The sequence below is a fragment of the Choloepus didactylus genome, chromosome 10 (genome assembly GCF_015220235.1).
Source record: "Choloepus didactylus isolate mChoDid1 chromosome 10, mChoDid1.pri, whole genome shotgun sequence".
In the NCBI taxonomy this organism is placed as follows: domain Eukaryota; kingdom Metazoa; phylum Chordata; class Mammalia; order Pilosa; family Megalonychidae; genus Choloepus; species Choloepus didactylus.
The window spans coordinates 102,017,505-102,031,582 of record NC_051316.1 but is presented as its reverse complement, the minus strand read 5'-3'; the positions used below and the strand labels follow the sequence as shown (position 1 = coordinate 102,031,582).

Below are 14,078 nucleotides of genomic sequence, written 5' to 3'. Positions count from 1 at the left end.
TCACTTTAAAGAAACAGAAACTGTAAAATTAAGATGATTTGTTAAACATACAACTTATAAAATAAGTAAGAATTGATGCTCCAGCCAGTGAACTCATAGTGAAAGAAGATCTTGGCCCAACATCTAGCAACTGGTCCATAAATACACATTATAATGTTAAGATGAATTAAGTCCTTAAAATATGCATCAATTTTTATGATTCTCCACCTTATTCTGTTTTTTCAATTAATCATTTAACTCAGCACTATCCAATAGAACTTTCTGTGGTGATGGAAATGTTCTACATCTTTGCTGTCAAACAAGGCAGCCACTAGTCATGTATGGTTACCGATAGCACTTGAAATGTGGCTCTTGTGACTGAGGAACTGAATTTTTATTTTTAGTTACATTTTATTAAATTTAAACAGTCACATGTGGCTACTGTCTACCACATGGACAATTACTGGGCTCCATCTTATCGGATAAGAGAGTACCTACTGAAAATAACATTTTGGGGAAAAAAATTGTAATTCTTAATAAACCTAATAAATGAAACTATTTGCTAAGTGATTAGAACATTTACCATCAAGAATATTAATGAAAGACAGCCTACATTTAGTTAGAGGTTATTTATATCTACAGTGTTTCTGAAACGAGCAATATACAAACCCCTTTTTCAAAGAAAATAGGTTTTGTAAGACTTGCAGTTTTGATTTAAATTAAGTTTTATCACAACATTAAATATGTACAAACCTAAAATTAAATATAAACTTCTTATACTTATGGCTTTTTATAATTATAAAATCAAAACCAATTTACAAAGTAAATTAAAAGCTACAAAATCAATACAACTCAAATTTTAAGCTCTTTATAAAATTTGAAATTTTAATTTCTTTATGAAGAATTCATTTTAGAGAAACAACAGTGTAAATGAACCTAAAAGTTCCTTTCAAATCTGATATTCTTTGATTTGATAGTTCTCTATTTTTGAATTTGTATTGGAATTTAAGACAATTTTTGGTTCTACTTATTCAGTAAAATTGGCATGGATAATTTATTTTTAATTCAGCACTTTTCTAATAATAAATGAGTAGCAAGCACTTTTCTAGCCAATCAAAACTACAATGTTTTAATAGAAAGAAAAATTATTTAATCCAAGTTGTTCTTTTATTAACTGCAGGCTGTCAATGAGAGAGATTTACTTTAGTAATCAATAACTTTATTAGCTTGGGAAGCTATAATTGTAGGATATTGAAGTTTAAAAAAACAAATGTTCACTAGCATCTATGGGCTTTTGTGTGCAATACACCACAGATCAATATGCATATTTATATTTCTCTGTTTCTTTGTTACTAAATTTTCTCAATAAGCAAGTATTTTCAATTCCTTTCCAAATATTTTCACATAAATACAATTTTCTTTTATAATTAGATCTGTAAAATATACATGCTTTGCTCAAAAGCAGACACAATTGTATTTAGAATTGTCTATTTCACTTGGTTATCATTAGTGACCGATATCCTAATAACCACATAGTGGTAAAGTGGTATAGATGATTCAATTCCTATGTTATCAATATTCAAACTTTGTATATATTTTATTGAGAATATTTTGTATGTATAAAGAAACTGAAGGAGAGATACATACTGTTAAGATTGCAGAGTTTTGGAATTTATTTTCTGGGGACAAATTAACATAGCCAGAAGAGTAACTAAATTTTTTATCAGGGTAACTTTTAATAGAGATTGTTGCATCAAATGCTTCAGTGTATCCATAAACTTGAATTACAATATTTTCAGATGCTCCGACACGTAATACTTTTGATGCTGAAATGACGTATCTGTTGAAACAGGGAAAGAGAAGGATCAGTATTTTTATACAACAAATTTCCTTTATATTCTGATTTTTTTTTCTCTTACTTGAGAGATTCAGTTTAAAATAGACATATTTCTTCAACTTAAAAATGATTTTTTTTCTGTCAGAATTTATTGTGATATATGATAACTTCAGCATAATTTCCAGGAAGAAATAAGCTGGGAATTACAACCTGAATAATAAAGAGGTTTAGCTTACATTTGAAATGGAAATAGCACTTTCCTTGAGCAACTGCAGCCAAGGAAGACTTTTTTTTTTTTTTAATCTTCATTTTATTGAGATATATTGACATACCACGCAGTCATACAAAACAAATCGTACTTTCGATTGTTTACAGTACCATTACATAGTTGTACATTCATCACCTAAATCAATCCCTGACACCTTCATTAGCACACACACAAAAATAACAAGAATAATAATTAGAGTGAAAAAGAGCAATTGAAGTAAAAAAGAACACTGGGTACCTTTGTCTGTTTGTTTCCTTCCCCTATTTTTCTACTCATCCATCCATAAACTAGACAAAGTGGAATGTGGTCCTTATGGCTTTCCCAATCCCATTGTCACCCCTCATAAGCTACATTTTTATACAACTGTCTTCGAGATTCATGGGTTCTGGGTTGTAGTTTGATAGTTTCAGGTATCCACCACCAGCTACCCCAATTCTTTAGAACCTAAAAAGGGTTGTCTATAGTGTGCGTAAGAGTGCCCACCAGAGTGACCTCTCGGCTCCTTTTGGATTCTCTCTGCCACTGAAGCTTATTTCATTTCCTTTCACCTCCCCCTTTTGGTCAAGAAGATGTTCTCCGTCCCACGATGCCGGGTCTGCATTCCTCCCCGGGAGTCATATTCCATGTTGCCAGGGAGATTCACTCCCCTGGGTGTCTGATCCCACGTAGGGGGGAGGGCAGTGATTTCACCTTTCAAGTTGGCTTAGCTAGAGAGACAGGGCCACATCTGAGCAACAAAGAGGCATTCGGGAGGAGGCTCTTAGGCACAACCATAGGGAGGCCTAGCCTCTCCTTTGCAGCAACCGTCTTCCCAAGGGTAAAACTTATGGTAGAGGGCTCAACCCATCAAACCACCAGTCCCCTATGTCTAAGGAAGACTTTTAATGGTGTTGACCAGAATGTATAAATAGGGTCAATATTTTTGCCCAATGAAGGAAAAAGCAACATAGGCACCAGTGACTGAATTCCAGCTCTGCTATTTGATGGCTGAGTGACCATGGTTAAGTCACAAACCCTCTCTTGGGCTAAAATAACTTAGTTGTGAAAATGTCACCTTCTTTATCAGGCTTTTGTAAGAATAAAATAAGAAAAAGTATATGAAAGTGCCTAGTTTACCTAGTACTCGATAAATGTTAAGATTCATTAATTTCACTCAGTTAGTTGAAAGGAGGTACTCTTGGAAGGATTTTGTTATACTAGTGAGCACATAAAGGAAAAGAATGTAAGTGAACTGGGGGAGGGGATGTCTTTGGAAATGGAAGTAGTGATAGAGATCCTTCAAGAGCAACTAATAATCGTATGACAATAATGATAGTAACTAAGAGTAATTGAGTAGATATCATATACCAGAGAGTATTATCCCTCTTCATACAATTCTTTCAGTCTTTATGAAAAGCCCATGAAGTAGGTACTATTATTAATTCCTATTTTACAAATGATAAGGGGTTAACTTGACCAAGGTCACATGACTTGTAAGTGAATGAGGCAGGACTTTATACTTAGGCCTCTCTCAGTGGTTATGTGTAAATTGAGGTCAAGGTTACAAACTGAAGTAAAATAAAATGGCTGCCTGTATTGGACATGGCTGGGAAGGACCACTTTCTGAAAAAGGATTTTTCAGAAGGCAAAAACAATAGACCTGCAGGGGCTTTCTGAGAAAGGGGAACAATGGAACGCATACCACAGAACTGCAGATAAGTAACACCTGGTGATAAACCAGTTCAGTCCAGGAGAGATAATTTATCAGAATGGACATACCATTCTAATCAATGTATATCTGCTCCCCACTTCATAAGTTCCCACTACGTAAAATGGAAACTGTCAGCCAATTTCCTTGCTTGCTTCCATGTTTGTCCTATATAAGCTCCCCCTTTCCACCCCCTTGATGGAGCTCCTTTCCACTTTCAGTTTGGCTCTGCCTGATTTGAGAATCATTTGTTGCCAAAGCAAACTTTAATAAAATTTTAAATTACCTCAGCTTACCTTTTTCTTTAATTTTTATTTTGAAATAAATTCAAACTTACAGTAACAGTTGCAAAAATAATACAAACCCCATACACAGAACTCCAGCATACCCCAAACCCCCTCCACCTATACCCCAATCTACCAACTTTAATATTTTGTCACTTTACCATTTCTTTCTTTCCCTCCCTCCCTATCTATCATCCATCATCTATTGCTCTGTCTTCTGAACATGAGAGGAAGCTGCACACATCCTTGAACAAATAATATAATTCACATATACATTTCCTATGAACAAGAATATTCATTTATGTAATCACATTAAGTGTAGTTAACAAGTTCAAGAAATTCAACATTGATATAAAGCTTACATTCTATATTTCACTTTTTTTCTTATGTCCCAATTGTGTCTTTTTGAGCCTTTTCTCCTCTATTCTTAGATCTCATCCAGGATCATCTATGGCATTTAAGTGTCATTATCTATTTAGACTGTCTTTTTTTTTCAATTGTGGAAACATATATACAGCATAAATCTTCCCATTCCACCCATTCCCACACTTTCCATTTAGTGGGATTAATCACATTCACAATATTGCAATGCCATCACCTTCCCACCATCCATTACTAGAAATTTCCCTTCACCCCAAACAGAAACCCTACACTCATTTCTTATTAACTCCCCATTGTCCCTTCCCCCACTTCTCGTAACCCATACTCTACTTTTCATCTCTATGATCATATTCTCTGATACTTTCTTTATGTTTACTGTGGGCTTAAATTTAATATCTTAATTCTCTAACAATCTTGTTTTTTTTTTTATACCAATTTAACTTCAATAGGACACATAAACTGTGCTCCTATACTCCTCCATTCCCCCACCTTTATGTAGTTCTTGTCAAAAATTACATATTTTACACATTGAGTCCAAAACCACTGATTTGTCATTAGAGTTTATGTATTTTAGATCCTGTAGGAAGTAAATAGTGGAGTCACAAATCAAAAATACAGTAGTATTGGTATTTATATTTACCATGTGATCTTTACTGGAAATCTTTATTTCTTCATGTGGTTTCAGCAAATTGTTTAGTGTCCCTTCCTTTCAGCCTGCACAATTTCCTTTAGCATTTCTTATAGGACTGATCTACTGGTGATGAAGTCCCTCAGCTTTTGATTATCTGGGAATGTTTTCATCTCCCCCTCATTTTTAACCTCCTGGTGTTTGTGAATTTTCTAAGTCTCTGATGATTATTGACTTCTATTTGTATTCCATTGTGGTCAGAGAATGTGCTTTGAATAATTTTAATTTTTTTAAAATTTATTGAGGCTTGTTTTATGTCCCAGCCTATGGTCTATTCTGGAGAAAGTTCCATGATCACTAGCGAAGAATGTGTATCCTGGTGATTTGGGATGTAATGTTCTATATATGTCTGTTAAATTTCTCTATATATCTCTCTCCTTTCTTTGCTTCTCTGTCAGTAGGGCTCCCTTTAGTATTGAAGTAGGGCAGGTCTTTTATTAGCAAAATCTCTCAGCATTTGTTTGTCTGTGAAAAATTTAAGCTCTCCCTCAAATATGAAGGAGAGTTTTGCTGGATAAAGTATTCTTGGTTGGAAATTTTTCTCTCTCAGAATTTTAAACATATCATGGCACTGCTTTCTCGCCTCCATGGTGGCCGCTGAGTAGTCACTACCTAGTCTTATGTTGTTTCCTTTGTATGTGGTGAATTGCTTTTCTCTTGCTGCTTTCAGAACTTGCTCCTTCTCTTCAGAATTTGGCAGTCTGATCATAATATGTCTTGGAGTGGGTTTATTTGGATTTATTCTATTTGGAGTTCACTGGGCATTTATGCTTTGTGTATTTATATTGTGTAGAAAGTTTGGGAAGTTTTCCCCAACCATTTCTTTGAATACTCTTTCTAGACCTTTACCCTTTTCTTCCCCTTCTAGGACACCAATGAGTCTTATATTTGGATGTTTTATTTTATCTATCATATCCCTGAGATCCATTATGATTTTTTTTATTTTTTTCCCATTCTTTCTTTTGTACTTTCATTTTCCATTCTGTGGTTCTTGAGGTTGCTGAGTCATTGTTCAGCTTCTTCTAGTCTTGTACTATGAGTATCCAGAATCTTTTTAATTTGGTCAACAGTTTCTTTTATTTCCATAAGATCATCTATCTTTTTATTTACTCTTGTAATTTCTTCTTTATGCTTTTCTAGGGTCTTCTTCATGTTCTTTATATCCTGTGCCATTCTCTCATTGTTTGTCTTTAGTTCTTTGATTAATTGCTCCAAGTACTGTGTCTCCTCTGATCTTTTGATTCAGGTGTTTGGGTTTGGGTTATACATATCATCTGGTTTTTTCATATGCTTTAACATTTTCTGCTGTTTTTGAGATCTTGTCATTTGCTTTACTTGATAGGCTTCTTTTAGGATATGAAGGATTATTCAGACAACAATCTCTAATTTGTCAGATCTACAGCTTGGTGGTGTACACTTCCTCTAACTAACCAGCAATGGCATCTGCGAGTCACCTATTCCCCTCAAGTCAGTTCTCCCCAACTTTGTCTTTGTGGTGTGTGGGGGTCTGGTTCTTGTGGAGTCCAATTGGTGCACCAAGTTTGGGTGTGTTGTTGGTGCTGTCTGTCCTGAATGTCGGGTGTGTGGCTGGGTGGTTAGGGAGGCAGGGCAGCTTTAATAATCAAACCTCCCAGGTGTTCCAGGAGATTTAAGGCTGTTGCAAGAGTCTAAACCTTCATTTCAGTCTCACCACAGATTGTCTCTGCTGCTGACCTACAAGTCCTTGATATTGGCATAGGGTCCCTGGGTTTTCTGGGTGGGTTCCTCTTCCCAGCCATGCCCTTCTAGGGCCTCTGCTGAGGGAAGGCTGTACTACGTCACAAGTGTGCACCATCCCTCAAGGGAAGCCCTGGGCTGCTGGGCCATGCAGGGGCATTCCCAGCCTGCTGAAAAGATGGCTGAATGTGGCGTGTTACTTTCCCCCTTTTCACACAGCTCTGCCTTTCCAGCTCTGAGACAATTAGCTATGGGTGCACGAAAGGCTGTTGTCCACACCCGACATTGTGGTGTGCACAGTGTTGCTGGAAACACTTCCCATCACACTGGGTCCCTTGGCGTGGCTCTGGGCTGTGGCTCCAGCACCAGGCAGGAGCGTTCCCAGCCCGCTGGGAAGATGGCTGCAAGGGGTGTGGTTTTTTTTTCCCCTTTTGGTTCTTCTCTGCCCTCCTTGCTCTGAGACAACTAGCAGTAGGTGCGTGAAAGGCTATCTTCCATGCCAGATATTGAGGCGTTCACACCGCCCTTTCCTCCTGTGCTTCACTGTGTGGTTCTTGCTGCCATATCTGCAGCCGCTTTTGGGTTTTTTTTAAAAAAGAACTAGTCCACCTCCAAATACCAACCCACAGTTTCCCCACACTGCAGCATAGCTGCTGGACATTCAGCCAACTTACTCACTCGTTTCAGAATGCAGACTCCCGGTTTCACCAAGTGCATGGTCCCTGTGGATTTAGCAGAATTTTTCCAGCTGGTGCATTGCTAGAACTGGTGTTCTGGGTCACTTTCTGGCCTCTATCTAGTATTTTTCATGGAGGTGTTTTCTTTCCCTGTCCCTCCTAGCTGTCATCTTAGTTTCTCCCCCTCAGCTTATCTTTGACAAAGCTTTGGTCACAACCACAGACTTTTCCCTTAATTTAATTTTTATGTGATTTATATGATGGAGATGAATCTATACAGGTTTTCGAAATACAAAAGTGAACAAGATAGAAGAAGTCACTACTTCTTCCCCACCCCACCCTCCAGGGGACTTGGTTTGTTTTATGAAATGAAAACTTATAAAAATATAAATTATATGTCACAAAAGTATCCATTTTGAATACATATGTTTTTACATAGAAAAAGAAGTATGTCTCAACCCAAAAGATCTTAGTGATTGACTAATTCAAGTGGCCAAACAAGCCTGGTGTGCACCCACAACCCTACCTGGCAGAATTATTTCAGGCTCCTGTCAACATATGACACTTAAAAAGTCTTTGAAAGGCAGCAAATCTTTAGTAACAATGAAATTAATTAGGAGGCAGTTAAATCTTTTAAAGCATCTGGCAGTTCTCTTATATGACAACTAATTTACCACTCAGGCAAATTGTAAAAGAGGAAAAAAAATCTCCAGATTTCCAACCATCACCTGAATTCCCCATGTGCTTAGCAGGGGACAGCAGAAAATGAAAAAAAAAAAAAATCAGCCTTTATGATAAGGCAAATTTAGTGAAACATTACTATATGCTAGCATCATTCTAAACCCAACCACTCTGTGAGGAAGTTATTAATACTTCCATTTTACAGATGAGGAAACTATTAATTCACTTGTCCAAAGTGCCATTGCGAATAATTTATAGAAATAGAAATTGAACCTAAGTAGCCTATTTCCAGGATTAACACATTCAACTCCTTTACTAAATGAAATTTATCAAGAATTTTACAATCAGAAAAAATCTAGAAAAAAACTTTTAATTTCAGTGTTCTTAAAAGTTTCATGTTTTGCAATTTAGTATTGTTTTAATTTTCAGTTATCTATGTGTGTTAATCATGGGGAAACATAAAATGGTGTTAGGGAGCCTCTAAAAGATGGTTCTACAACCACTGTTCATGCAAATTTTGATCATGACTGATTTATCAGTAGCACAATCTAGCCCTATGAAGAATTGTATACTTTTCTTCATTTCTTTCAATAGCCACAGAAGGATCAGGCCTCTGAGCTTGCAGAAAGGCAAAAATTTTTCTTTGCTCTCTACCTGAAATACTCCTTCCTCAGATTTCTGCATTACTGATTCCCTCACTTCTTTTTTTTTTTTTAATAAGAAATTTTATTTTGAGATAAACTCAAACTTACAGGAACAGTTGCAAAAAAAGTACAAACCTCATACATAGAACTGCAGCATACCCTGACCCCCTCCCCCAATACCCCAATCCACCACCTTTAACATCCTGTCACACCACCATTTCTTTCTTTCTTTCCCTCCCTCCCTCCCTCTTTCCCTCCATATCATCCATCATCTATTGCTCTGTCTTCTGAACATATGAGAGCAAGCTGCACACATCCTTGAAAAAACAGTATAATTCACATACACATTTCCCATGGATAAGAACATTCTTTTATGCAATCCCACTAAACACAGCTAAGAAGTTCAAGAAATTCAACCTTGATACAAAGCTTACATTCTATATTTCTTTTTTTTTTTTTTCCACTTAAGTCCCATCTGTGTCCCTTTGAGCCTCCTCTCCTCCATCCTCAGATCCCATCCAGGATCATGCTTGGCATTTAATTGTCATCTATTTAGACTGCCTTTTTTTTTTTTTTTTTCAATTGTGGAAACATATATACAGTCTAAATCTTCCCATTGCACCCCCTCCCTAGCATTCCATTAGTGGGATTAATCACATTTACAATGTTGCAATGCTATCACCTTCCCACCATCCCTTTCTAGAAGTTTCCCTTCACCCCAAACAGAAACCCTACACTCATTTCTTGACCCCCCATTGCCCCTTCCCCCACTTCTTGGAACCCCTACTCTACTTTTCATCTCTATGGTCATATTCTCTGATACTTTCTTTGTGTTTACCGTGGGGCTTAAATTTAACATCTTAAATCTATAACAATCTTGTTTTTCTTTGATACCAACTTAACTTCAATATGACACATAAAGTATGTTCCTATACTCCCTCATTCCCCCACTTTTATGTAGTTCTTGTCAAAAATTACATATTTTACATTGAGTCCAAAGCCACTGATTTACATTACAGTTTATGTATTTTAGATCCTGTAGGAAGCAAATAGTGGAGTTACAAATAAAAAATACAGTAGTATTGGTATTTATATTTACTATGTGATCTTTGGTGGTACCCTTTATTTCTTCATGTAGTTTCAGTCAATTGTTTAGTGTCCCTACCTTTCAGCCTGCTCAACTCCCTTTAGCATTTCTTATAGGACTGATCCACTGGCGGTGAAGTCCCTCAGCTTTTTTCTCTGTCAGTAGGGCTCCTTTTATTATCTAAAGTAGGACAGGTCTTTTATTAGCAAAATCTCTCAGCATTTGTTTATTTGTGAGAAATTTAAGCTCTTCCTCAAATTTGAAGGAGAGTTTTGCTGGATAAAGTATTCTTGGTTGGAAATTTTTCTCTCTCCGAGTTTTAAATATGTCATGCCACTGCCTTCTTGCCTCCATGGTGGCCTCTGAGTAGTCACTTCTTAGTCTTATGTTGTTTCCTTTGTATGTAGTGAATTGCTTTTCTCTTGCTGCTTTCAGATCTTGCTCCTTTTCTTCAGTATTTGCCAGTCTGATCAGAATATGTCTTGGAGTGAGTTTATTTGGATTTATTTTATTTGGAGTTCGCTGGGCATTTACGCTTTGTGTATTTATATTGTGTAGAAAGTTTGGGAAGTTTTCCCCAACAATTTCTTTGAAAACTCTTTCTGGACCTTTACCCTTCTCTTCCCCTTCTGGGACACCAATGAGTCTTATATTTGGATGTTTTATTTTATCTATCGTATCCCTGAGATCCATTTCGATTTTTTCGATTTTTTCCCTGTTCTTTCTTTTGTTCTTTCATTTTCTGTTCTGTGGTCCTCGAGGAGACTGAGTTGTTGTTCAACTTCCTCTAGTCTTGTATTATGAGTATCAGAGTCTTTTTAATTTGGTCAACAGTTTATTTTATTTCCATAAGATCTATTTTTTTATTTACTCTTGCAATTTCTTCTTTATGCTCTTCTAGGGTCTTCTTTATGTCCTTTATATTCTGTGCCATGCTCTTCTTCATGTCCTTTATATCCTGAGCCATGCTCTTGTTGCCTGTCTATAATTCTTCAATTAATCGTGCCAAGTACTGTGTGTCTTCTGATATTTTGATTTGGGTGTTTTGGTTTGGTTTCTCCATATCATCTGGTTTTATCATCTGCTTTAAGATTTTCTGTTGTTTTTGGCCTCTTGGCATTTGCTTTACTTGATCCCTAATTTGACTGTACTGCCGCTTGGTGGCGTACACTTTCTCTAACTAACCAGCAGATGGTGGCTGTGAGTCACCTATTCTTCTCAAGTCAGTTCTCCCCAACTTTGTCTTTGTGGTATGTGGGGGTCTGATTCTTGTGGGGTCCAATTGGTGCACCAAGTTTGGGTGTGTTGCTGGTGCTGTCCGCCCTGAACGTGGGGCGTGTGTCTGGGTGGTTAGGTAGGCAGGGCAGCTTTAATAATCAAACCTCCCAGGTGTTCCTGGAGATTTAAGGCTGTTGCAGGAGCCTAAGTGTTCATTTCAGTCTTTCCACCATTTGCCTCTGCTGCCTACCCACAAGTCCTTGGTATTTGCGTAGGGTCCCTGGGATTTCCCAGCAGTTCCCCCTTCCCAGCTGTGCTCTTCCAGGACCTCTGCTGAGGGAGGGCCGTGCCACGTCACTAGTGCACGCCAGCCTGCCAGGGAAGCCCTGGGTCGCTGGGTCATGCAGGGGCGCTCCCAGCCTGCTTCAAAGATGGTTGAATGGGATGCGTTAACTTCCCCCTTTTTGCACAGTTCCGCCCTCCCAGCTCTGGGATGATCAGCTGTGGGTGTATTAAAGGCCACTGTCCATGGCCGATATTGTGGCTTGTATATAGTGCTACAGGAAAGATTCCCCAATACACTGGGTTTCTTGGCGCAGCTCTAGGCTATTGGTCTGGCCCCAGGCAGGAGTGTCCCCTGCCCGCTGGGGAGATGGCTGCAAGGAACGCGGGGTTTTTTCTCATTTTGGCTTCCTTCAGCTCCTCTGGTCTCAAGACAATCAGCAGCGGGTGTGAGAAGGGTTATCCTCCACACCAGACACTGAGGCATTAGCCTAGCCCACTTCCGCCATGCTTCACTGTGCAGCTCTCCCCGTCGTATCTGCAGCCACTCCTGGGCTTGTTTTTTTAAAGAACTAGTCCATCTCCAAATGCCAGCCAACCGTTTCCCCACACCGCAGCGCGGCCGTGGGACTTTCAGCTGACTCACTCACTTGTTTCAGAATACAGGCTCCTGGTTTCACCAAATGCACGTTCCCTGTGGATTTAGCAGATCTTATCCAGCTGGTGCATCACTGGCAGTGGTGTTCTGGGTCACATTCTGGTTTTTATCTAGCATTTTTCACGGAGGTGTTTTTTTGCCCTGTCTCACCTAGCCACCATCTTAGGTTCTCTCCCTCACTTCTTTTAAGCTCTGAGTGTAACCTCCTCAAAGAATAGCTCCATTATTTCTTTATCCTCTTACTCTCCTTTGTATTTTTCTTCATAGCACTTCAGTGACCTTATTCATTCATTCATTCACTCATTCATTATTTGCTTCTTCCACTAAAATGCAAGCTCTAGGATTTGTCTTTTATTGACTGCTATAGCCTCAGTGCTCATCACAAGATAAGTGCTCAATAAATATTTATTGAATTAATTAGTTGATCAAATGATTGATTGCCATATTGTAAACAATACACTCTCACTTTTTCAGAGAAAGTAAAGAAATGCTCATTAAGGGCCAGTACAGGGTGTTCAAAAGAATTCAGGATAACTCTGGATAAGAATCATGAGACTCAGGTGCTAATACTAGTTCTACCCCTAATTTGAATTCACTTAATCTCAACCTCCCTGAGCTTCAGCTGCTTGTCTTCCAAATAGGAATAAATAAAAACTGTCTAAGGTAATGGAGTGCTTGTGACCACAAGATAAATAAGATTATGGATGGGATAGTACCATAAATTTATGATATCCTGAAGTACATATTTATATTTTAATGTATTTCTACATATATTTATATGTATAAATCTATGAGAAAATGGAAAAAAAATTGAAGTTGGAAACAGGACAACTTAACTATGAGACCTGCTTTTGTTCTCTCTTGCTGTATGACTTTTGACAAGTCACTTCCACTACCTGGACTTTAGTTTCTTCATATGTAAAATGAGTAGGTTTGGTTAGACAATATCCAGTTCTTTTTCAGTGCTAAAATATTATTTCTAGATATGAGATCACTCTTTTTAAGATATGATTTTAAATGTACAATATTTTAATATTTTAATTGTAACATTAAAAACTGTGAAGAATATAAATTTTAAAGTGTTTACTCAACTGCTTTTCAAATCACAATATTGGAGCTATTCCTTAACTATATAGTTCATGAAAAGCACAAAGAAAACCAACCACTAAATAGAAATAAGAAGTAAATGCCAAGAAAGTTTATTATCTTGAGTTCTATTTTGTTTCTTAAGAGGAATTTGAATGATCATTTATTTAAATGTTTATAATTAACAATCCCATAAAAGCTGCCATGTTGTTAGCCACTTATCAAATCAAAATGCTTCTAAACCTTTCTCATTCAGAGATGAGACTATTCATTGGTATTCCCAGAAGTAGCAGAAGTAGAAAGTTAATTTTCAAGTTAACACAGTCTGTTAAATTTAACACTCATCAACAACTAAGCTACATTGAAAAATGAGGATAGGTGGTTTTACTTACGTTTGTTCCTGTCCCCAACTTTTCCTCAGGAAGATTAAAAAACAAAGTATGCCCAAAATGTCCATGGCTGGAGGTAGCAGTAAACCATGGATACAACCTGCTTGAAGTTACTTTCCTGTTAAATAGACTGACCCTGAAGAATTTGGTTTTTAGTTCTCTGGTTAATTATTAATGTCAGAAAGAGGGACCTCTAGGTAGGAAAATTAAAATTGAAACTAAAACACCCTTTAATGCCCAGTAATAAAGAGTTATGATGTATTTTATAGGAATGTACAGCTAAGAAATTTATTTTGATTAATACGAAGAAAGTGACTCTAAAATGGGAGTGTGACCCTACAATGAATGGCTCAAAGCTAGAAACTGGTAACTCACATGCCTTTGGCTTTCATTTCTTGCTAGGGCATTTACCTTGAATCATTTGTGGGCATGCCTCTGATAGATCCACTCTGATACTTAAGGAGACCCACCTGGATCAGCTTTAAATTGAGCTGATTCTAGAATGGGTGTGATTTA

The 14,078-nt window shown here is 37.4% G+C and overlaps 1 protein-coding gene across 1 annotated transcript in view; it reads right to left on the bottom strand.

Annotated features, from left to right (window-relative positions):
• Positions 1-13,693, bottom strand: part of C5 (complement C5) — a 131,201-nt gene extending 117,508 nt beyond the window's left edge. The window contains exons 1-2 of the mRNA XM_037797345.1: positions 13,566-13,693; positions 1,627-1,819 (exon numbers count right to left, since the gene is read on the bottom strand). Of these exons, the coding sequence (XP_037653273.1) occupies positions 1,627-1,819; positions 13,566-13,630 (258 nt within the window). The 5' untranslated portion in view covers positions 13,631-13,693. The remainder of the gene's footprint in view (positions 1-1,626; positions 1,820-13,565) is intronic.
• Between the last annotated feature and the right edge of the window lie 385 nt (positions 13,694-14,078).